The following is a 24,446-nucleotide window of genomic DNA, read 5'->3' as shown; positions in this document are numbered from 1 at the left end:
GGCGGTCCCGGTTCGGGCGGCGATCCCGGAGCCGGGCGGCGGAGCGGGGCGGCGGCGGGGCGGGGGTTAACGGGTGGGGCCGGGCGGCGGCGGCGGGTAACGGCGAGGGTTAACGGGGCCGGATGAGCGGCCGCGGCGAGCCGGCGGGTTGCCATGGCGACGTGCTGAAAGGGGGATTGTGCGCCCGCCTCAGCTGCGCGGCCCCGCATCCCGGCCCCCGCCCCGCATCCGCCGGGCCGCCCGGTCCCGCTCGGCCCGGCACGGCGGAGCCAGCGCAGAGCGGGCAGCGCGGGCTCTCCGGGCTGGAGCGCTCTCACTCCGGGGATTGGGATCCTTCCCCGGGGCTGTGGGGTGTCTGCGGTGGGGTGTTGGCGCCGGGGGTACTGGTGTAGGTGCTGGCGGGTGGGTTATTCGGGGTGCAAGGATGCTCCTGGCGCTGGCGGGCTGCAGGTGTGAGCATCCCTGGGTCAAGGGCAGGCAGGAGATCCCCTTGGCTCAGTTTATTTGGCATAGCGTTAGGAATGACATTAGCCATTGGGCTCCTGGAGTGAAAGGACATTCCCTGTTTCTCTCTGGGGCCGGGGACCGAGTTGGAGGCAGGCTTGCTGTCAGACAGCTGGCCGTACTCATCCCTGAGCGGGGCAGCAGGCCAGATATCCATTCATCCCTCTGCCCACCCGTCCCTGAGCGGGGTGGGAGGTGCAGGCGTTGCTGCTGCCCCCAGCGATGTGCTGTGGCCGGAGTTCACCTGGGCTTGGCTCCCTCGTGCCATGGAGCAGGACAGGCGTAGTGGGTGATGGTCAGTGCTGGGCTCTGTCTGCATCTGGTGCTGTCAGCAGCAAGGGAGAGAAATGATAAGGGACCTGAGGCCTTTGTCCAGCCAGGCAGTTTCTGGACCACACTCTTCCAAATGGTGACACCTCCTTATGCCTCTATCAGCGGCCTTTCCCAAGGCCACAGACCTCCCTTGGGGAGATGGCTCTGACATGACATCCCCAAAAGGCTGGGATTTTCCTTCCATCCTTTGAGAGAGCCTCATCTGATGCTGCTGCTGGCTCAGCCCCAGGTGATGGCAGAGCCAGCTCCCCACGAGCCTCTGTGCTGGCCATGCTTTGTGTCAACCTGCTGGGACCTTCCTTTCCCTGCAAACCAGGGTCCTCCGTGGAGCTGGGAGCATCTGCCAGCTGGGTAAGGAGTGGATGTGTCCTCAGAGAGGGAGCTGCTGGTTGCCAAGGCAGGAGCCACTCTTTGGGAAATGCCTGTGCCAGGGGCGCGCACAAGCACCTGTCACCGAGACACAAGCACCCATGCCACCCGTGCACCACCCGCTGCAGGGCTGGGCACCCAGAGGTCCCCGCTGGAACCAGACCTCTTCCTGCTCTGCAGGCTGCAGGTGGCCGCCACCAGAGCTGGTGCCTGCAAAACGGTTAAAGGCTGACATTTAGAGGTCACACTCGTAGCGCCCGTGCATGTGTTTGCTTCATTTGCATTTGCAGTTAGCCGGGCTCGAGGCTTTGCCACTCGCATGTGCAGTTGCCATGGTTACGCGTGCGGTCGGGATGTGGAGTTTGGTTGGACACCTGCAAACACGCAGCTCTCAACCCCCAGAGCACCAGCAGAAGCTGCCGAGGTGCAGGGCAGCCCTCGGACACGGGCGTGAGAGCCCTGCACGCTCTGTGCTGAGCGAAGGGGAGCTGCAGAGCTCTTGGCAGGGTCTGCCTGGTGCTGCCTTGCACGGCCTCCGACTGCCCACACTCAACAGCAGTGGGCATCCCGGGCAGCCTTGTTAGAGGGGAAGGTTGAGCCCATGCCAAGCAGGTCGCCCTGCGCTTTTCATCTGGGGATGTCTCTTTTCCAGAGCCCGTGTAGAGGGTTTTGTCCCAAAGGGCTGGAGGGAAGGTGCTCGAGAGCAGGGTGGTGAGGGCAGCCAGAACCTGGGAGTCATGAGTGGAGCTGCTGAGCAGGCTGCCCAGGGCCAGGGGCAAAGCCAAAGCTTCAGAGGGCAGCGTGAGAATTGGCAGAGCACCGTGCTCAGGCTCCAGATGTGGTGGCTGTGTCTGTCCCGGCTCCCTGTGGGAGCTGCTCTGGGTGCTCATGTCCAACACAGGCAGGGATTTGTTCCAGGTGTCTTTTGATCAGGATCACGTCCGCCAGCAAGAGCAAGGAGACTGTGACTGCCAAAATCCTCTGGCACGTCCATGATGGCCTTTGTGTCAAGGGAGGAGGTGTTTTAGGACAGCTGATAAGTAAGGGACCTCGAGGTCATCAAGTCTCTGAGCTCCATCCAAACAAATCCCAAACAGCATCATCTCAGCCAGCTCCTAAACGCCCCCAGCCACAGCGAGTCTGCTGCCTCCCGAGCAATTTGCTGCCATCTTCCTCTATCCTGCCTTCTAGAAGCTATTTCTTTGCAGCAGGCAGGGAGGAAAGGAAGCTCTCCTGGCTGTCCAGGAGCTACTGTGGCCTCAGAGCAGTGTGGAAGTGGCCATGCTGCACTGGTGGCAGCTGGAGGGATCCAGTAACAGCAGAAGAGTGGAAGGATGGTGGGAAGTGGTGATGATGGGGACATGAAGTGTGTGTCTGTGCAACAAGTTGTGGAGCTGCAGAGGAGCCTGTGGGATCTCAGAGCAGAGCACAGAGGGTCTGTGTATCTGCCATCCTGGGGCTGTGCACCAAGTGCAGAGAGGGACGGGGCAGGGACAGCTTGGCTCTGTCCTCAGAACTCCCAGTGCCACTGGGATGGAAGCTACCGGCTCTCTGTGGGATCCCAGACAAATTCCTCTGCTGTGGTCTGTGGTTGTTGGCTGCCACTGACAGCTTTGAAAGGCAGCCAAGGGCGCCGTGGCTCTGGGTCAGCACAGAGGGGAGGTGGTCCCAGGCAGCACGGGGCACGTCAGCAGGAGGAGGCAGGCTGGATCCTGGGACCAGGACACCAGAGGAGAGCCGGGGCTGAGGACTGAGCTCAGCTGGGCTGGGTGGTGCTGCATGGGGGGCTGAATGCTCTGGTGGTCTCCTCCCGTGATACTCCCCAGAGCTGGGGGCAGGGAGCAGGCTGTGACCAGCACTGTGTGCTGCTGGCCTCAGCAGGATTCTGCTGTGGGTGTGAGGGGAATGAATAAATGGTCCTGCAATTGCCAGAGCTGCCAGTCTGAACCCACATCATTCAGACCCTGGAGCGAGTCTGACTGAGAGGAAACGGGGGTGAAGAGGGAGCAGTGGGACGACATGGGTGCTTCTGGCTGCAGCTGCTGGGTCCTGTCTGGTTTGTGTAGCTCCTGGAAGTTCTCCCTGGATGGGAGGGATGTGCACTTTGGAGGCTTGTCTGTGCTCAGTAGTCATGTGGTGCTGCAGTCCATTATGAAGCCTGTGCTCCTGCTAAGTCTTGAAGTCGTGGAAGCTCTGCTCTTGCAATATATCCCTTTTGCCATGTTGTCTGCCTGGCAGCAGGGACAGCACGTGGCAGGGGCTGTCTGTGAGCAAGATTTTGTGCTGGGGAGCGCTGTTTGGGATGAGACTGCCTTGGCAAGGAGCTGGGAGGATTGTTGGTAAAGAAGCCTTGCTCCTGACACTGCAAAATGCAGAACAGTGGAGTAACATCTGTTATTTTCAAACTGCATCTCGCTGCGAGCATATCCTGTAAGGTGCCTGGCAAGCGGAGCTGAAACTTTGCCTGGTGGCCAGATGCTCTGGCCGTGCCAGCGGAGCAGGTGGCAAAGTTTGGGAAAGGTTGCAGAGAGAGCATGTTACAGGGCTTGTACAGTGCATGAGCCTTGTTTGGGTCTGATGGCTGCTGAGGGCAAGGATGGCTGGGAAAATTTGGTCAGGAGGCTTCTGAGATGGGTCTGGGGAGAGCTGAGAATGCCCTTTTGTGATGATCAGGGGCTGCAGGGACCTGGCCTTCATCAAGCAGTTGGTGCTGCTCTAAAGGAGGGGGAGAAGACGCCCAAATCCGTAACGTGGCCAGAATGTCTGCGTGGCACTCCGTGGAGGTGATCCTGTCCATGTCCTGGTGCTGGCACCCAGTGCTAAAGGAGTTGTGAAGGTGAATATGTGACTCCAACTGTCTTGGTGTCTTTCTTCTGCCCTCACATAACTCCAGGCACCACTGAGCAACTTCAGGACTCGTGGGACAGTGATGGAGGAGAAGGACAGGGGTTGCTCTGTGTCTCTGTCTCCAGAGCTGCCCATGGGGAGCTCAGGAGAGATGTGTGGCTGTTGAGATCATCGTGGAGTCAAATGCCTGGAAGTTGCAGCAGAGCTGCTCGGAGGTCTGGTGGCCTCTCTGCAAAGAAAAATGGCTAAATAAGGCAGGGTTCTTCAGACTGGGAAAGAAAAACAGCAAGATGGATAAGATGTGTCTACAGGAGGCCAGGAGAGAAGTGATAGAGGTTAACTGTCCATTGTTTATTTTCATACAAGTACAAGGTCACATCAAATTAAGCTCTCAGGAGGTGCCAAACAGGAGGAGGGGCATTGCCTCTTGTAGATGTGCTATCAAATCACAGAAGTCCTCAGAACAAGGTGTTATGAACAGCAAAACCTTGCATTAGTTTCAGGAGAAATGGGATGATTTCAAGAAGGGCAAGAGGTTCCCCCAGAACTAATAAATACACTGTGATCCACCTCTGGCTTGGGCAGCTGCTGGGCTGTGAATTACTTGTGCTTCTGACTGCTTGCAAGTACACAGAGCAAGATGGACCTGTGGTCTGCTCTGTTATTTTCATAACATTCTGCCCACCAGAGAGTGTGGAGCCAGGAGGGAGCGCTGGGGTTTGGTAAAGAAGGATGGGTTTATCCCCACCCAGTTCTGTTACTTAGCGTGGCACAGGGTGACAGGTGCGTGCTCAGTCCCTCTTCCTCGCTGAGATTATGGGATGCTTTCCCCACATGATGGAGGTGCAGCTGCTGGGAGGTACAGGACCTGTGCTAAGCACCAAGCCCTGGCTTCACAGGGCCCTTTGCTGGAGACCTCTGACAGGCTTTTGTCTGCTGCTCAGGTTCTATTTCAGTTGGTTTGAAAATGAATGGCAATATCCCTTCCTGCTGTGTTCCCAGACAGCTCTGCTTCCTCTGCTTCCCTGGGCACAGGGATGCGTTGGTGGCAGAGCTGGAGTCTCCTCTTAGTGCTGTCCCAATTCCCTGGGGCTTGCTGCACATGACAGGCACTGTGGGGTCACCAGGGATCTGATCTTCATCTCCCCCTCCTCCAATCCCCTGTCTCTGCCTGTTCCCATACACATCAGGAGACGTCAGTGTCAGCTTTGTTCCTGGTTTTATCCTCAGATGAGAAAAGACTCATGTCCTGCTGCCCACGAGGGTCCAGTTCAGCCTTACCTTGGTGTATGTGGGTTGCCAAAAGGCTGTTCCCCAGCTCCTGAGCAGCCCAGAGACGTGCAGGGACAGCAGGGAGGTGTGAGCCTTGGCTTGGGAGCAGTTGGCTTCTTATGGGAGAAGTGGACTTGGAGAGGAGGATGCAGGGATGAGCTGGGGGTGCAGCAGTCCCCCGTGGGTTTTGGCTGGCAGGCAGCACTATGAGGTCAAGTGAGGTCGTTGCTTATGAAGAAGATGCTGTTTCTCATCCTTGTGAATTCCAGGAGGACTGAGGGAAGTGTCCAGCCAGCAGCAGAAGGGTGTCTTGCAGCCACAAACCAAAATTTCCCTTGGACGGCAGCTGCCCTGTGCCTCAAGAGAGAATCAGTTTCTGTCCCGTCCTTTTGGTCTCTGTTGCCACTGGGGTCTCTGGATGAGAATCTGAGATTGCAGATTCGGGCAGGGAGCTGCTGTAGTTTGATGCTCACGAGTTTAGGAGAAGCCAATTGGTTGCCTACTCTTCGTAACAAAAAAACTCCTCCTGTGTCCGCCGGGAGCGATGCTTCCAAGTGGGCATCTGCTGAGGCAGAGCTGGGCTCAGGGACCTCTGAGGAGCAGCAGGGAGCATGAGAGCCATCATGGCACTTGAACTTGACTTTCCTCGGCATTGTTGGTCCTTGCAGCATGCCTGTCTGTCCTGCTTCACTCTGGTCTGCTCCCTCTGGAGAGACAGGGCATCCCCAGGCTGCCTGATTTGCTATGGTCCAGCTTATTTCTTAACATGAGGTGGTATTTGCAGTAAAACACATTAAAGGATTTTTATTTTTTGCCAGAGGTTTTAGGCTTTCTGCTTTTTTTTTGTGCTTGAAGATAGAAAATATGGGAGGATAAATTTACAAGGGAAAATAGAAAATACATTTTGGATTAAATTTGAATGGGTTTCCTTTCTAGCTGCTGGCTTGCCTGACCTACAGTCTCTAGTGAGCCCTGGCTGCATGAGCAAGACTTTGTGGCTGCAGGCTCTGGTCCAGGGCGCTTCCATGGTCTTCTGCTTAGTCACACCAGCTTTGGTTTTGGTTTGGGAAGGTGAGCAGCTGATGGCCTTGTTGAGGGCAGGCTCCCCTGCTGAAGGAAGCTGCTCCTCTTAGTAGGGTCGAGGCTGTCGACACCCTACACCTGGGCTGTCTGAGGTCCTTCCGAGGTGACACACACCACATCTGTCCAGCTGTGCACACAGCCCGTGCTGCTGGTGGTCTCTGTGAAAACTCCTTAGGTTGCTCACTGGAGCTCGTACCAAATCTCTGCGTTTCCAGAATTCCTGGGAAAGCCTGTAGAAGGTTTCTGGGGAAACCAGTAACTCTGGGATGAGGCCCTTATCTCGTTCAGCTGCAGGATGGGCGGCTTTGGAGGTGAGCCGGGGGCCGCAGGGCTCCCCGAGCCGATGCCGCCCGTGCCTGCCGGGGCTGTGCCCAGCATCTCCGGAGCTCCAGCCGCGCTCCCGGCGCTCGGCAGCGGGGTGGGGCGGGATGCGCGGAGCGGGAGGGCGGCTCCTCGGGCACCTGTGCCTCATCCTGGAGCGTGAAATTCAATTCGTAGATGAGTCGTAGCGGGTGAGGAGCACGGGCCGGGGCCGGGCGGTGTCTGGGAGCAGCTCGGCCGGCATGCACAGCATGTCCTGCCTGCCAGCTCTTGCGGAGGCTGACGTCAGCCTGGAGGAGCGGTGCCTGCTGCAGGATGTGGCTGCTTGACGCTGTGTCATCTTGGCTCTGGGTGTGTGGCTCCCGCAGGAGCTCTGCCAAGGGGTGCTGCCCCGGGACGGTGTCCCCTGCCCTGCCCTGCCCTGCCCTGCCCTGCCCTGCCCTGCCCTGCCAGGAAAGGGACCTGGTGTCCTGTGCCACCGGCAGCTTGCAGGGTGCTGGCGTGCATGGAGGAGTCCGCGGTGCTTCCAGCAACAATGGCATCTTCCCGCCCCCACATCTGGATCTTTCTGAGGTTTCCGGTGAAACCTGCTGGCTGGTGGGAGCAGAGGGATTGTGCATCACGGCTCCGTCCTACCTGCTCTTTGCTGCCGGTGGTCGCTGCTCCCCATCCCCTGCCCCGGTCCAGGTGCGGGTATCCCACTCCCTGCTTGGCAGAGAGCAGCTCTCCGTTGTAGCTGAGGAGGGCTGTGAGGAGGGGAGCGTGTTCTCCCAGGCCAGCCAAGGCAGAGCTGGCACTAATTGTGCCCCCAGGGGAGCTGCAGTGTCACGGAGCAGTGGGTCACTGCTGGTGCCACTAGGCTCAAAGGGACATTTGCAATGTGGCCAGAAAATCACGTCTGGTCTTTGGTCAGGGTCGCTCACGCTAAGATAAAACTCAGCATCTGAGTCCAGTGGGGTGTGTGGGGCACGCAGCAGGGTGATGGGCTGCGGTTCAGCTGGGGTGTCCCTGGCACAGGTCAGGACCTTGCAGCTCTCCCAGCCGTGGGAAGCTCGGCAGCATGGGGTGGCACAGCCCTGCGTGCCAGGCTCTGGGCACCAGTGTCTGTGCAGAGCCTGTCTGCTGTTTCACCTGGCAGTAGGGGCTGTTGTAACGAGGTGGAGGTGGTGTGGACAGTCAGACATCTCCTGGGATGGCTTTCCTGAGCAAAGACCCTGCACTGAGGGAACAATTTGGTGCTGGACTCAATGCTTGGGGTTTCTTGCATCCTGAGGGAGCACACGTGGCTCTGCTGCCTGCACAGTGACCCTCGAGGGCTGCCTCTGTCGGGATTGCCCACACCACCCCTTGCACAGGGATGTGCTCTCCCCACAGAACCGCCTTGCTCTGTGGGCTTGGCGTCTCATGGTAGGAGACAAGGTGGTGGTGGTAGTCAAAAAGATGGTGCTTACGTGCTGCCAGATAACTTGTAACCTTATCTCTTAATGGGAAAACTTACTGTGTCATGTTTCAGCTTCTGTGCAGTAGTTCCTGCACGTCTCCAGCTATTTCTTTAATCTTTGTTCTTTGGCCTGCGTTTTATTGCTTTTAGCCCAGAATACTTCCACAACCTGTTTTGCAGTTCTGCCTTGCAAAACCTTTCTGAGCTGATAAAGAGTGATGTTAGGCAGAAATGGGTGGTTGGGGCAGACGCTGGTTAAAGAAACAGTCCTTTACTGGCTCTGCTGCTGAAACCAGAGGCTCCAAAGCCACCGTCTGGATTCCAACCCTTGATTAAGTGGATTTGGCTTCCTGCTTTGAGACAGTGAAAATGAAACATTGACAACTTATTTTGGATGTAGCTGTTCCCATTCAGAACACTCTCGGATTTTGTTGCCCACCCTCCCTAATCACATTTGCAGGAAGTCCAAGTATTTTAGGCTGCAGTCGGTTCCTCTCTGCCCAGCCCACCTCCTTACATTTATAGAGCCTCCCCCAGTCCACCGAGTCCATGGAAAGCATTGGCTGTGCACACACTCGCCCTGCCCGCAGCCACCGATGCTTTCTCAGCTTTCCTCGGAGCTTGTGTGATATGTCTTGAGCAGTTCTGGCACAGGTGGTGGTATGGGTCGGACAGAGCTTTGTGAAAATCGCCCACGGCCCATTGGTTGTGGGAGCTCCACGTCCTTTGTGTGTCTGGGTGCCCAGAAAGGAGCCTGAGGGGCTGGGGTGTGACAGAGTTTTGCATCAGCAACTCAGTTTTGTGCTTGCCTCTTAGTTTCAGGCATTTCAGAAATGGGGGTGTCATTGAGCCAGCCTCTTTGGGTCACCAAAGTCTCCTTTCTTTGTTAGACTTCAAATCTGCTTTTGCTAACATAAGAAATACCTGGACTTTTGGAAGCTTATTGATGAGAGCGCTGTGCTCGTGTAATTGTTCCCTAACACAGTTCAGTCATAATGATCCATGTTAACTGTAAAAATGGCCCCCGTTAGCCATGGTGGTTTCCAGGAGTTATTATTTAGGAGAGGAGGCATCCCTCTGGCAGATGTGAGGGGGATGGTGCTGAGAAGGTGGGATAATGCCAATGTGCAGCTTCCTGAAGCTGGAGAAGGAAGTGAGGGGAACGCTGCTGGTGGAGCCAGCTCTCTCTTGGCTGGGTGAGATTGGCACTTGGGCTGCTAGCTGTGGAGTGTTGATCACAGATTTGAGGGAGATTATATTGCCTTGGAGTAGGTGCCTGGTGCTTGTTTGTGATGTGTGGGAGAGTGAGCAAGTTGTCTTGGCATGAACTTTGTGCTGGTGCCAAGGGCTTGCTGAAAGCAGATTGTCTGTCAGCTCTCTCCTGAGTACTCGTCTGGAAATTCCAGGGTTCTGTGGAGGCACTTTTGCATTGTCAGTCACCTACCTGCCTTGCACAAAGCCAGAGGTGCAGCAATTCCAACATTTATTTGTGAAACACTGCATAGAATAGAATAGGATAGAATAGAATAATTTCAGTTAAGTGGATCTACAATGATCATCCAGCCCAACTGCCTGGCCCATTCAGGGCTGACCTAAAATTAAGGCATGTGGTTAAGGGTCTTGTCCAAATGCCTCTCAAACACTGGCAGGCTTGAGGCATCGACCACCTCTCCAGGAAGCCCGTTCCAGTGTTTGAGCCCCCTCTGGCTAAACAAACGCTTCCTAACGCCCCGCGTAAACCTTCCCCGGCGCAGCTTTGAACCCTTCCCTAGTGAGCTGTGGCTGGATACCAGCGAGAAGAGCTGGGCACCTCGCTCTCCCCTGCTCGGGAAGGTGTCGGGAGCCCGGGGTGGCCGCGGTGTGCCGGGGAGCTGCGGAGCTGCCCCGGGCGGTGCTGACGGGACAGCTCCCGCGGGCTGCGGGCAGCGCTCAGCCTCGCCCGGGGCTCCGGGAGCCAGCCCCGTTCCTCCGCGGGCTCGCCGGCCCTCCTGAGCGAGACACAGCGATGCCACATCCAGATGTTGCCGGTCCCGGCGAGTCCCGGGGCTCTGAGATCCTCCGGACCGAGTCAGGCGCTTCCTTGGCTGTTCCGGGGCTGGGGAAGCGAGTGTGGATTCAGCTGTGCTCGGACAGTGCTTCTGGTTAACTTCTGTCCCTGCAGGCCAGGGTTTGTACGCTGAAACTGCGAACAGCAAGGAGAGGGAGAGAAAAGCTGCCGCTACGTATTCGTGCTGGGCTTGGGAAAGCCGTAACGTGAGATAATCTAGATGATTTCTATCCAGAACGTGGCAATAACTAGGCAGCTTCCAGCAGCCATCCCTGAGCCATGTGGGAACACGGCAGTCCACCGAGAGGCTGCTGCCACTGCCCTCTTCCCGTCCTGGCAGAGCCTCCTGCTCACACAGCAGCTGCGGGCTGTGCCACGTGGGCCTGTCTCAGCTTTCCACCAGGCTCCTGGGAAGCAGGGAGTGGGAAGGTCAGTCAAAACCTAGACTGACTCAAGGTGAGCGTGTAGCCCAGTCCAAAAGTCTCCAGGCTTTCAAGCGCAGTTGTCCTTGGATCCTCTGTAGTGGTCACCTTCTTCTTGCATCAGCAGTATTGGGTGCTGACCCCAACGCTGTCCCTGCTGCAGTGCTCACCAGCTGTCCTTCAGCAGCATCACCAGTCACATCTCAGTGGCACTGAGAAACCTCCTGCATTTTTGGAGCCCTTGATGCTAAACAAGAGTTGGGAACGATCCAGGTCGTCTCACCTGCTGGGTAGCGTGTCTCCTGGAGCCGGGCATCGAGCAGCGTGCTGACGTTCAACGCCAAAAATATCCGGAAAGGCTGAAATGTGGGCAAGGGAAAGGTCTGCTTTGCCCCTGGTGTCCTTCCCAAGGCAGGCTTGGCTCCTTCATGAAGAACTCATTAAAGGCCACGGAGCAAATGGTGACAGGCCATGTTGCAGCGGGGGGCCTTTGGCACCACAGCAGAAGTGGCTCTTGAAATTGTCTGTTTCCAGGGATTTTGAGTAACATTCTTCTGTTGTGAATGGAAGCTCTCGAGGATCTTGGCATGTGTCTGGGAGTTGCCAAAGAGCTTCTGTCCCACATATGTTCTTGCAGCGTTGAGGAACTTGACTGACGCTCCTCACGTGGTCCCCTCGTCCTCTCCCCGGGGCAGAGGATGTGCAGTGGAGTGTCTCACAGGCTTCTGACCTTCAGCCTGCTTTAAATATTGGTGGTGCTGTGGGTAGGAGCTAGGAAAGGCAAGGCACAGGGTCGTATCTTGATGCAAACGAGGGTGAGGTCTGTGACTTTTCCTTCTGTCCCGTTGGAGTGACTGTGGTGCCTCGAAACTGGGGCCCGCAGATGTGCCTCAGGAGGAGAGTGAGGTGGGGAACACTGGGCTCTGGGAGGGGTCTCTGCTGAGTGGAGAATGGATGTTTTGGGTGCTGAGAAGCCTCCTACCTGCTCTGCTCTGCACCCTAAATGCTGAAGGGCTCGTGGGCAAGGTGGCTGTGTGTACCCAGATGGTGATGAATGAGGGCAGGGGCAGAGCTGCCAGCCAGGGCAGTGGGAAGTGTAGGGGACTGGGCTGGAGGGGCTGCTGGGAATCCCTTGGTCCATCCATAGCACCCTTTGCAGATAGACATGGAGTGCTTTAACTTTTCCTGGTGTGCTCTTAACTTTCCTTTCTCAATATGGATGTGTCTCCTACCTAGCACAAAAGGGCAGAGTGCTCTGAATTTTTTTTGCAGTGGCCTTTGCATGTTATAAAACTGTGCCCTGTGACTTTTCTTGTCTAGACTAATCCAAATCTTCCAGACGTTTCTCCAAAGCTTTTTGATGATCTTGCTGGTCTCCCATGGCCTCTCTCAGTCCAAATCTTTTGGGGAATAAACTGGTTCTCTGGACAACAGTAAAATTACTTGATGTGTTTTTATGAGCTGGAAGGAGAGTAATTACTTCATGTGCAAGCTGGCCTTTCACACATCCTCCTGTAGTTGCCTTTTTTTCGTGGCAATGATATGCTGGCTCACGTTCAGTTTGTACTCACCTGTAGCCCTCATGACCCTTGTGGCAGAGCTGCTGCTGTCTTTTCTTCTGTGGCCTGTTTGTGCCAATTTTTACCTCCCAGTGCCTTACAGCCCTGCCCATCATCTCTCAGCCCTTTTCCCAGTCTGTCAGGAGCACATCAAATTCCCATCCTGGCCTCTGAAGTGCTGGGGTGTCACGTGCAGATTTTGAAACGTACTCTGTTCTGTCATTTAGGTCACTCATGGAAGAGCAGAGCAGCAGCAGCAGCAGCAGGGCAGACCTTTCTGAAACCCTACATGTCCCTTTCAGTGTAACTGTGAGCCACCTATCACTGTTCACCAGCTCTGTGATGGACCTGGGAAATGCCCCCACAGTGCTGTGGGACCAGGAAACATCTGCCTGTGGCACGGGTGGGTAACCTGGGGTGAGACCTGCAGGACTAGGGCTTATCACGAGGGGCTGCTGGGACACAGGGACACTTGGTCCAGTTTTCTGCAGCTTCTCTGCTCCCCAGGGTTTCCTCTGGGGTTTTTGCAGTGTTGTAGTCCGGGTGGGATGGAGCTGGGGCTGCTGCCCAGTGGAGGAGAGAAGCTGCCAGGTGGGGAGTGGGTCTGGCAGGTGCTGCTGCCTGAGAGCTGAGCTCCTGGAGCACAGGCTGGTGGAAAGGTTTGGAGCTCTTGGAGCTCACCTGGAGAAGAGGAGGCAGAAGTTTCTCACGTTTGTTCTGGGGTGCATGGGCTGGCCCTCAGCGAAGTGCGAGGGGGTCAAACGCTGAGCAGAGCTGCACGAGGCACAGTGCTGGAGGAGCAGTGGGACATCCACTGTGTGCTTGCTGTTGGAAGGAGATCATCCATCCGTGCCAGCTGGGCGCTCTGAGGTCTCCATCTGGCTCTGAAGCTCATGGGACACAGAGCCACGGCGTGAGTGTGCTGAACTTGGGCTTGGTGCTCCGGGGCAGGAGGCTGAGCCCCGATGAGGAGTCCAGTAGCAGAGCGGGCTCTCTGCTGGCATCTCCTCGGGCCGGCTGCCAGAGGAGGTGTGGATCCGGCTCGTCTGGCTGGTGTTGAGATGCCTGAATATGCATCTGCGAGAGAGGCTTCCAGAGGATCCCACCCGCCCAGGTTTCCATGGAGAGCGTCTCTTTGTTGGGGAGGAAGCCGTCTGGCAGACAGCGCGGCCGTGGAAATACCTACGGAGCATTTGTTTTTCCAAAGCGCGTGAATAACATCCCCAACAGCTAGCAGCCTCACTTCCTCTGCTCACCCACCGGCGGCCTGGCAGAGCGACCTGGGCTGCCTGCGGCGTCTTTGTGCTCCCGGTTTCTCGCTGCGTGCCAGTCTGAGCACTCCCAGTTTGGCTGTGTCAGCCCAGCCCGGCTTCGTTCCTGGTTGGCAGGCAGGCACCAGCTCATCCTCGCCGGGGGACACGTTTGGCTTCCCTGCTGGAGGGAAGAGTGAGAGCGCTGTAGGCGGCAAAAGTGGGAAAAGTTTTGCTCCCACCTCCCATGGGATGTGAAGGGAATTGCTTTCCCCGAACGGAATGTCCTCTCTCTGGTCTCTCGGTTCTTTCTCATGCTTTGGAAGACCGAGAAGCTTAAGAGCTTGTTGAGGCAGCAGGCAGCAGTGCAAGGCACATGCAACAACCCGCAGTGAAAGGGATGAAGCTTGGGGTTTTTATGGCAGTCTGTCAGCGTTAAATTAAGGCTAAACTCCCGTCCTAAATGTTATGTTAACATGGAGTTACATCAGAAAGCACAGAGCACAGAACAGCAATATGAGGGTATCAGATGCGTTACAGGGGTATTGTAATTATCCCAAATCAGGCATTTGAAACCCAGGGAATTTCGGATATAGGGTTTGCATCGTTTTTTGGGTTCGTAATTGAAAAAAAATCCAAACGTAGGAAGGCTTGGAAGCATGTCACTGAGATTGTTTGGGTGCCTTTATCCTGTGCTGCGGGGACTCGGGCAGATGGAGGCAAAGAGTCTCTAAAAAATGATGGAACCAAATGTGGAATTACAAATGTTAAAGTACCGTGAGCTGTGTTTGAGTGTTAAGGCATTGTGGCTCCCCAGGGTAACATTAGGGCTGCTGGGCCTTGACTGTGCATCTCCATATCTGGACATATTTGGCTATCACTAGTGCAGCTCACCTCTGTGCCTCATGCTTTGTAAAACTTGTAACTGCAGACAGTTTTAAAGACCTGTAGCATCGTTTTGTTTAAGTTAAGAATGCGTGCTTAATTCTTTCTTAGCTTATGGGTTGTTTTTTGTCTTCAGATTTCCATGTTTTTTCAGAGCTGGATGAGGATTAAACAAAAAAACCCAGAGGAATATCACCATAGCATAATCCTGAGGAGCTGTAGCAAGGAGCTGTTTTTCGGCTGTGCTTTGTAAAAAGAGATTCCTCATTGTGTCAGGGCGGGATGGTGACAGTGGGCGTGCGGAAGCTGCGCGGATGCAAAGTGGGTTGTGAATTCCGCCCCGTGACTGGTGTGTGCAGCCCAGCTGGGCAGCTGCGTAGTGGCACTGCCTGGTGCCGTGAAATTGCTCGCCTGGAGGAGTTGGTGGAGCAGCAGTGCCCGTGGCAGCATGTGGCTGCAGCCCTGGGGAAGCTCTGGAGCTGGGAAATCAGCTGGGGAACCACCAGTGGCAGGGCTGTGGTGTTCCTGCAGACAGAAAATGATGACAGATCAGTTGAAATGGCTCTGCAGGGAGCACTGTCATAAAGACTGGAAGCTGCCTGTGGCTTCCAGTCATACAAATTAGACATGACAGTCATTAATAATTAGCTTTACCCTAACCTGTGGTACCTGAAGGAACCCGAGCAGAAGATTTACACTGGGCAGTTTGCCTTCCAGCAACGTCAGGCAGAGTGGTGGGTCTGAAGCAGCTTGGAGATCCTGCTCGGGCATACAGCTTTGGGGTGTCCCCGGCCAGCACTTCACCCCTGGGATGTCTCTGGTAGGCAAAGGTCAGCTCTCTGCTGAAGGAGGAGCATTGCGGCAGGGAATGCGAGATGAGTGATGGTTTTCCTCCAGAGCTGCAGGCAGAGCAAGGCGGCCAAGGCACCGTGCTGCAGAGGCAGCTCCAGCAGTGGTGGGCAGAGCTGGGCTGGGGGTCTCTGGGTGCCTCAGCTGTTTTCCTGGCCCTTGACTCAGCTTGCATTTCTTAGGCTTTGGCATCTGTCTGTGGGATCACGCAGCGATGTCGTGCCCCTGCTGGTGTGTTTCTGTGCCTGCCTGGCGGGGCAGGAGGAGGTGGAGGGCAGTGATGTGCAGAGATGTGCTGCCCTGCTTGTCCTGCATTACCTGCGTTCCCCTGGCAGGCTCTGGAGAGCCCTGCATGCCCAGCCCTGCATGCCCAGCCCTGCATGCCCAGCCCTGCGTGCCCAGCCCTGCCAGGCCCTGCTGCTTGGGTGGGCTGAGTGCAGTAACATGATTTTCTGAGATGAGTGTTTCTGTTTACTGTGTTACCCTGATTTCTGAGGCTGCCAAGTTCTTTGGGTGTATCAGGAGGACAGGCACAGCATGGGCCCATATCCTTAATGATGAGCAGTGAGTCTCCTGCACATGTGCAGTACAGATTTGAGACACCTTCTGTGGGGGTTTTTGGTTGTGTTTTGTTTGGTTGAGTGGTTTTCTTGTGGGTTTTTGGGGTTGTCTTTTTTTTTTTTTTTTTGGTTTCTGTTTGTCTCTGGGAGATTTGGGGGTATTTTTTTTTTTTTTGACGGTGGTGGTTTTTTTTTTTCCCTGCGGATTTTCCTCATTGGATGAGGTGTTCTCTATTTGTGGACTCCCTGCCCAACTGAACCTCCACCAGAGCTGCAAACTCCCATCTGCATACAGCCCTTATTTTGTGCTCCAATAATTCCAAGGCAACTCTGCTCTCCCTCTGAGCCTGGGAGAGATCCACCGGGTGGGCACGCAAGGATGCCCCGGGGCAAAACGGAGGCGCCTCGCCGGCGCTGCCGTCTCTCGCAGGGTGAGGACAACATGTGGCCGAGACGGGACGAGCGAGCATCCCCTGGGCCCCGGCTGAAGGTCCGCCCGCCGAGGAGCCGATGCCCGGGGTGAGGGGAGCACCGGGCGGGTGCAGCCCCTGCGGCTCGCCGTGCCCCGCTCCCCCGGGAGCAGCGGCGGGGAGCCGAGGATGGGGGGCACTTACATAAGCCCTGAACGCGACAGGCGGTGCGGGAAGGTGAAGGGCAGAGCGCCGAGAATCCGCACAGCCTCCGGCGAGGGCTCGCTGGCACCGGAGCTCGCTCTGCTCGCTGACACACATCCGCGGGTCCCCATCTGCAGCGCCCTCCCTTCCCCGCCGGCCCCACGGGGGCTGCCGCAGATGCTCCTCCCGATGATGCTGCCAGCCCGGGCGGGGATGCGGGAGAGGAGCTCTGCCTGGGCTGGCCGGGGCAGGGAGCGGCTGGGAGAGAGGGCAGATCCACGCAAACGCCCGGCAGCCGGCTCCTGCCTGGGGTCTCGGTGCTTTGGCCAGTGGAGGGGGAGATGGGTGCCTGGCTGGGGCACCTGGGTGGAGTTTGCTGGTGGCTGAGGGGTGGTGGCACCCCAAGAGGGGAGCGGTGCTGTGCTGGAGCCCAGGCAAGGAGCACAGGCAGCTCTGGCTCAGCCAGGAGAGGAGGTGGCGGCGGGGTCTTGTGCAGGGGCTGTGCTGGGCAGCAGTGGTGTCCAACAGGCTGCTGATGGGGAGGGACACGGCGCTCTCTGCTCTTCTTGGCACCCACGCTCTGGGCAGCCCCCGAGCACTGGGGACAGGCTCTGCAGGCACGGGCACACAGTGCGTGAGCCTGCACATGCTCTGCTTGTTCTGCCCGCTTTTGCCTGTTCCCAGAGCCACCTGCCCGGGTGCTGGCAGAGCCAATGAGCACCCATGGGTGGGAGGCTCAGCCAGACATCCCAGCTCCTTCTGCACTGCAGGTCTTCAAGTCTTCCAGAGCAAGTCTGCTGTTAATTCCCTCCATCTCTCCACAGTATCAGCAGTCACCTCCGGGCTGGGCCGCTGGCAGGCAGGCAGCAGCAGGCAGCTGGGAGGCTCTGAGGAGCTGGTGCCACATCTCCCTGCGTCCGCGCTCCTGACTCACCCGGCAGAAGGTGTGGCTGGGCTGCGCTCTCCCGACTCCCGTCTCTTCTGCTCCGTCTGTTCCTGGTGGGCGAATCGGAGGCTCGGTGTGATGGGGTTGCTCTGAGACCTCGCCCCAGGAGCTTCAGGCCTGGATGTTGGTGCTGTTTCTCCCGGACAATGTGGCTGATACTCTGGAGAAGCCCTCTCTTCCCCCCTGTTCTCCAAGTGCCTGAGCTGGTGGCCAGCTGGGACCTGCGTCTCACCCTCTGGGTCCTGAGCTTTGCCTCGATGGTTGTGCAGATGGAGGGCCAGGTCTACTCGCCCACCGTCAACACGCACTACGGGAAGTTACGAGGGGTGCGCGTGCCGTTGCCCAGTGAGATCCTGGGGCCCGTGGACCAGTACCTGGGGGTCCCTTATGCCGCTCCCCCCGTCGGGGACAAGAGATTCATGCCCCCCGAGCCACCGCCATCCTGGTCGGGCATCAGGAACGCTACCCACTTCTCACCAGTCTGCCCCCAGAACATCCACAACGCCGTTCCCGAGATCATGCTGCCCATCTGGTTTACCTCCAATTTGGATATCGTGGCCACCTACATCCAGGACCCCAATGAGGACTGTCTGTACCTCAACATCTACATCCCCACGGAGGATGGTGAGTCCCCTCTGGGGTGACCGCAGGAGAGCCTGGGGGGGGTCACTCCACCCCTCCCCAGCAGTGGTTGGTCTCACCTGGGTGTCGTGTTTGAAGCATGCGGTTGTGGACCCTGCAGCATGCTGTCTGTTTGTAGAAAGCTTTCTCTGGCCACGCAGCTTGCCCTCTTGCCCTCAGCTGCCATCTCTGTCTCGCGTGCTCCTGCTCCTCCACGCCTCCCGGTCCCACCCCTCCACCTCCATGGCATCGTCACGGGTTCCTCTCTTGTATCGCTAAATCTGAATCCGACTCTCTGACCGCAGATCCACAGAGTGACAAGCTGATTTGTGCTCCCCACAGGCGCCGAGTGCCAGGTTCTGTCTTGAGTTGGTTCCAGTTCGTCCTTCCTCCCTGCTTCCCACCCTCCCCAGGTCCATGCGCTAGTTGTGGGCGTGGGCTGCAGCTGGGAGGAACACTCTCTGCCTCTCCCTGGGAAGATGCTCCGGCAAGAAAGGGACCACAGAGCCCTTTTCTGGGCCCTGGTACGGATGGGTGGTTGGGGCTGCACCGGCAGACCCATCGCTTGGCTGCTCCTCCGTGCGCCGGCGGGACGGCGGCACAGCGATGAGCCTGGGGTGCTGGGGACGCACGGGGCACGGTCCCGTTGGGGTGAGGCTGAGCGGCGCTGGGTGCCTCCTCGTCTAACCTTTTCCTTTGTAGGGGATCCCACCTGAACCGTAAGTAGAGGGCAGAGGAGGCAGCGCCTGCCCGCACGCTCGCCCCAGCCTCACCGCAACGGGAGCCCCCCGGGGGTTTTCAGCGGGCCGGTCTGCTGCACACACAGCAGAGCAGCCTGGCGGGCCAGTGGCTTCTCCCAGGCCGGCTGGCTCCGCTCCTCGTTCTCTGGGACCCACGGGATGCATCGTGCCTTCCTTCCCGCCCAGCACGGCTGGCCCAGAGTTTTCCTCCCATGGCGACGCTCCCTCCCCACCTCCCGCGGTCCCGGGGGCGGTGGGAGGGGTAGCAGCGTGGTTGTGATTGCATGCCCACTCCCATCCGTGGAGCCTCCTGTTATTTTGTAGTCTTTTATTCATTTTACAGTAAAACGGATTTCCAAGGAATGCACCCGAAAGCCCAACAAGAAAATATGTAGGAAAGGAGGTATGTAGCAAGCCGACCGGCAGAGAGGCACAGAGAGGAAAGAGAGAGAGAGTGAGAGAGTGAGAGGGTGCCTGGCTGGCCCCCGGCCTGCAGCACTCCTCCAGCACCTCTCTGTGCTGCCACCCGGACTGTGGACCCTCCAAGCAGCCCAGCCTGCCACCCCCTGCTTCCCACCGGGAAGAGCCCCACAGATGCTCAGGCCAGCTGGGAGCACAGGCCTGGGGTCAGGTCGTGAGGATGCTCGTGTTGCTCCAGGCCTTTCAGAACAGCTTCCCCTGGGCTGAGCCTGCACTCCCACCTTCATCCCACTGGCACTGACAGCCTCCCAGTCCCTGGCCATGAGGGCAGGTAGCACTTAAATGCATCCCTCCCTTAGGCTGGGTTACCCCACTGGGGCTGTACAGACCTGCCCAGGGAAGGACCTGTGTGATGGGGGACTGCAGTCCGTCCTGGGCTGAGCTTTTTCCCCTCATTGCATCCCTGATCATTTTGCATCCAGAGCTCCTTGGTTAAAAGCATAAAGCCTCTCCTGGCTGTGTAAATGCTGCAGGTTCTGCCCTGACCATTGTGCCTGCCAGGGCTGCTCCCCACTGCTCACACCCCCATGCCAGTGCAAGTCCTGCCAGTGAGGATTTGGTCTCCAGCCCATGGCACAGCAGCCTCCCTGAGCCCTAGCTGCCTCACGGGCAGCCGAGCCCCTCCGTTTCAGACACATTTCTGCTTCGCCTTGCCTCCACGGTCTTTCCCCCACTGGCCCTAAATGATCCTGTATTCCCAAGCAGTGACATGCACGAGGGAGTAGAGATGTACAAATGGCAGCTGGCTCGGCCCCGTGTCAGACACAATGCCTCACCCGTCCCTGCACACAGCCCCTTGCAGGCAGGGAGTGCTGGCTGCTCTGTGCATCCCCGAGATGAACGTGAGGACGGTCAGGCAGCCAAGCTCTTCTGAAAGGCTCAGCACAGGGCGTCTGTCCGGCACAGGCTGCTGTCCTGGGCGTCCTGCAGCAGCAGCAGCAGCAGCATCCCTGCATCCCAGCCTCTGTCTCCCTGCACCCCTGGGTTTGGCGGGGCCGGTGCAGCTGGGCTCGGAGGTTCGGGGAGCGCTTTCCTTCCAGCCGTTTCCCCCAGTTCTGTTGTTTGGTTTCTTTGCTTTGCTTTTCCTGTTGCTGTCCTGGCTATTCACACGCCATCTCTCTGAGTGCCAAGGCTGCCCCTGAAAGGGCTGGCGCATTAGGGAGTCTCTGCACGCTGCCTCCGGAGCCGGCTGTGCCAGTGATCACCAGCCACTTCAAAGCGCTTCCTCTCCCGGCCCTCCCACCGGCTGCCAGGGCTGGCAGACCCCCGCCACCCCCAGCCCTGCAGCCAGGGCCGGGGAGGCAGGCCCCAGGTTACTGCCAGAGGAGGGGATGATACAAGGCGTGACAAAACGCCTTGGGTGCGCTCATCTCCTGGGTTTTCCTCCCCGCTGGCTCTGCTCACGAGCAGGGTTTCCTTGCAGCCCATCTGTGGTTGCCTCTGGTCACCTCCCCAGGAGCTGGTGAGGGACGTTCCCTTCGCTCCCCCTGGGCTCTGTTGACTCATGGATCAGCAGATCCCCCAGTGCCAGCTATTTGGACATCCAGGTGCGGCGTGCCAAGGATTAAAGCACCCAGACACCGGCACTTCCAGGCTCTGGTAGCTGTTGGCTTGAATTAATCGAGTCACTTGTGATGAAACGCAGAAGCTCCCACACTCCTCGTTGTGTATCCTAGGTTAGTAATGCTTGGGGAGAGGGTAATGTACCTGCAGTGCTGATTTCCTCAGGTTGAACGTTTGAACGTTGACTCATTCTGGAATAATTATGATTACTATTTCTAAGGCCACAGACGAGCAGTGATAAGCGCTCCTCTCACAGAACAGTGTTTTGGTGGTTGAAAATGCCTCGGCTCCCACCTTACTGGAGTTTTCATTACTTCTGCCACCCTTAAGCTCAGTGTTATTTCAGAGCAGACAAAGGACTGAGGATTTATCAGTCATGCTTGTTTATCTCTGGGACAGAAAAAACATCCCTGTTTCCCTGCCCAGTTGCCCACAGTAATTTCCTATATGGAAATTTTCTAAACGCCGGTCTCCTCCGTACACATTGGTCCCTTCTCTGGTAGCGATACAGGGCAGCATTGCTTTGAGAGCAGCTAGCCATGCATGGTGCCAGGGGAGCTGACAGCACTGAGGCTCAGATTTGGCTGCAAAAATAGTGCTGCCCACCCAAAGACCATGTACACACATACACACACCCTGAGAGTACAGTACCTATGTGCAAAATGCAGCTCTGCCCCATGCTCTGTGCTGCCAACACTTCCCAGCCTGTTTTTGGCTGTGTTAGATGCCAAGATGACTTTTCCTTCCCTTCGTCACCAGCCTGGGCAAGCCTTGCTGCAGGGCATGAGGAGGTGGATGTCATTTTTGGAGGGGGAAAATGCGGTTGCCCCGCACTTAGCAGCTCTTCCTGGTTTTCATTAGCGAATGCCCAAATCTCTCTGGCTGGGGCTGTGAGGAGTCTGCGATATTGCAGAGACAAATGTGCAGCTCCAGCGTCTTCCTCTGCTGTGTGAGGGTGTCTGGAGCTTCCCAGCAGCTCCTGGGCTAAGGAAGCACTTTGGCAGCTCTGCGGGAAAAGCCTTGTGGCTTCTCCGCTGCTCTCCAAGAAGCTGACTTGTCCAAGTACCAGCTGAGCCTTCCCTACAGCTGCATGAATTCTGCAGCACTCCCTTGCTGGAAGCTTCTTCCCAGCCCCCTCGAAGCCCTGCAGAGCTGGCTGTGGGCAGACCACCGCCCCGGTGCTCCGCTTCTGCTCCGGGGAGCAATTTGCAAAGGTGAGGGTCGGCGTTCGTGCTGCAGGAGGCAGCAGAGCGTGAGAAGATGCAAGTGCTTTTAGAGTCCGCTCAGGGATGGAGATAACTCCTCTGCATCGTTCCGGGACAGGGAGGGGCAGGCCAGCACACCAAGGTGTGCTGCAGTCCTGGAGCAAGGGCTGATGGCTGGGAGGGCCCTCGGACGGAGATCCCAGCTGAGCTGTGGGGTTGTGCAGCAGCAGGTTCGGCAGCCGCGCCCTTGTTGGTCCTGTTCCTTGGCTCCCCCAGAGAAGCAGCTGAGATGCTGCGGGCAGCAGCGGGTGCCTGCAGCCATCAGAGGCTCCTGCTCCCTGCAGCATCGTGGCTGCTCTGCAGGAGTGGGTGCCCCAGGGAGCTCGCACTGAGGAGAGGGTGCTGGAGCTGCCTGTGGGTGTCCTGAACAGGCATTTGGATCTGGAAAGGTGTCATCTCAGGCTCCTGCTCTTCTCTTACCCACACCGTGCTGAGAATAAAGGCTCCAAGGACTGAGGCTCCTTACCCTGCTTTATCTCTGTTTGCACTGGTGTCAGTGCTGTTGGTATGGTTTGCTTAAGATAGCATAAATCTAGAATGGATGCCCCTCTTCCAGGCAAAGTGGTTTTTTGGTTTTTTTTTTTATTTTTACTAAACTTGAACTTAAATCTTCCTAGAGCCTTCAGATAAGAGCGTATGCATCCTCCCTATCGGCCTGAGCAATGTCACTTTGCAGTCAGCTTAAAGTGAAGTGGCACAACAGACATTTCACCTCCTGGGTTAGTGGAGGGTGTTTTTGACGGTAAGGAGAATAAGAGCCACGAGCGCTTTTAGTTTTTCCAGCTGTGAATCCACAGGCTTAAGCCCATCCCCATGAGAGTGGGTGCTGCAGGGCTCTGTGGCCTTTGTTAGAGCAGAGGAAGATCTCCTGGGCTGGGTGTTCCCTGAACACGGCAGCAGCCAGTGGAAAGTGGGACTGGGCGAGGGAAGTGAAGCTGTGATTGCTCTCACCAGCTCTGGGACATTGCTGGGTTGTGCTGGCGGTGAACATTGCAGCAAGAGGCAGGAAGCCCACTTGGTCACAACGGTTCTGTGCTGGCCATAACCACCCTGGCACCCTCCTGCTGACGGGTGAGGCTTGTGCTTTGCATCTGCCACACACACACACACACACGCCACTGCCGTTCCCCTTCCCCCTGGCCTGCATCACTGCACTCCTGCTTTGCTTAGCTTCCCAAGTGCTGCTTTCTGCCATCTCTTCAGTGGTGCCTGAAGCTCAGGTTGCTGGAGGCTTGTCCCAGCCATGCCTAAGCTCTGCAGCAGCAGTCTCCAGCTGGATCCCTCCCTGCTCGGCCAGGACAGCTGCTCAGCTCACAGAGATGTTGCCCGCTGCCCTCTTTTACAACCTGACAAGTCCTCACAGCTGAGTCCTCCATTCTCACCTGCACAGAGACTTTTGTCCCCTGAAGGAGACCAGGCTGGAGGGCTGCAGCCTGGCCAGTCCCAGATCTTTAAGAGCACCAGGACCTTTTGGCAGTGGAAAATGATCTCCAGCTGCCTGTGGTCAGCTTCTCAACTCTGAAGCCCGGTGTGGATCAAGGCTCCCTGGCTGTGCTCTTCATTAGAGAAAAATCCCTATCCCTCAGAAGTACCAAGAGGTTGGTGCATAGCACTGGTTAGCAAATATTGCATGAGTACTTCGCCCTTTAAGTGCTTTCTGCGCTTGCAGCTCTTCCTCCTAATGGAGACACAGTAGGTCAAGCTTGCAGCCTCCTGCAGAGAGGCTGTGGCTGCACACGCCCGGCCAGGTGTGTGGGAGGGGAGGCAGGAGGGAAGGATGCAGCAGGAAGGGGGAGATGCCAGGGCAAGAGATGGCAGGGATGGGTCGGTGCTGGGTGAGGAGAGGAGAACCATGTGAGATGCTCAGGGATGGCTGGGTGGTGAAGCAGGAGGCGAGGGAGCATGGTGGGGGTAGGTCAGGAGGTAAACTCTGCCTCGGAGAAAATCAGAACAGCACAGGAGACGGCTGATCCATCCCTGCCCTTGGCAGGAGCAGCTCTACCTCACCTCTTTCTGGTGGTGTGTCCCACCTGGTCTGAAACACCTCCCCCGGCCGCCTCTTCCAGCGCTTCTGCCCTTTCTGCCCGAAAGGTTTTCTTCTCATCCTGCCTCCTGTAGCCCCAGGGCTGCCTGAGAGGGACTTGCTCTTCCACCTCTCCACCTCACAGTAGTCTTTAATGTGTTGGGATGCTGCTGGAGCTCCCACCATCCCTCTGCTCCCAAGCTTCATGTGACCCGGGCTTCTGCAAACTTTTCATGCCCTTCTGGATTTTTCGAGGTTTCTATTTGCTGCTCCTCCAGACTTTCTCCAGCAGGTCATGGCTGCTTAAGGCATTCTACAAGCCTCTCACCCTGATGGAGCTGCCTCACAGCCATTCCAGATCTCTTCCTCCCCCGTCACAGATTCCTTTTAAATTCGAATTCTGTCCCACCCATGCTGCCATCTCTGTTATCCACCTCCCGTGTCACCTGCAG

The 24,446-nt window shown here is 57.2% G+C and overlaps 1 protein-coding gene across 4 annotated transcripts in view; it reads left to right on the top strand.

Moving 5' to 3' along the window:
- Positions 1-24,446, top strand: part of NLGN3 (neuroligin 3) — a 38,313-nt gene that overhangs the window by 1,068 nt on the left and 12,799 nt on the right. For 2 of the 4 annotated variants that reach the window (XM_040084090.1, XM_040084089.1), the window contains exons 2-3: positions 17,181-17,926; positions 19,007-19,066. In XM_040084090.1, coding sequence (XP_039940024.1) covers positions 17,449-17,926; positions 19,007-19,066 — 538 coding nt within the window. In that variant the 5' untranslated portion in view covers positions 17,181-17,448. The remainder of the gene's footprint in view (positions 1-17,180; positions 17,927-19,006; positions 19,067-24,446) is intronic. The other 2 variants (XM_040084093.1, XM_040084091.1) reach the window with 1 other exon arrangement.

Source organism: Hirundo rustica, chromosome 21 (assembly GCF_015227805.2).
Source record: "Hirundo rustica isolate bHirRus1 chromosome 21, bHirRus1.pri.v3, whole genome shotgun sequence".
Lineage (NCBI taxonomy): Eukaryota > Metazoa > Chordata > Aves > Passeriformes > Hirundinidae > Hirundo > Hirundo rustica.
The sequence above is the reverse complement of the archived record's forward strand: the minus strand, read 5'-3'. Positions and strand labels throughout refer to the sequence as shown.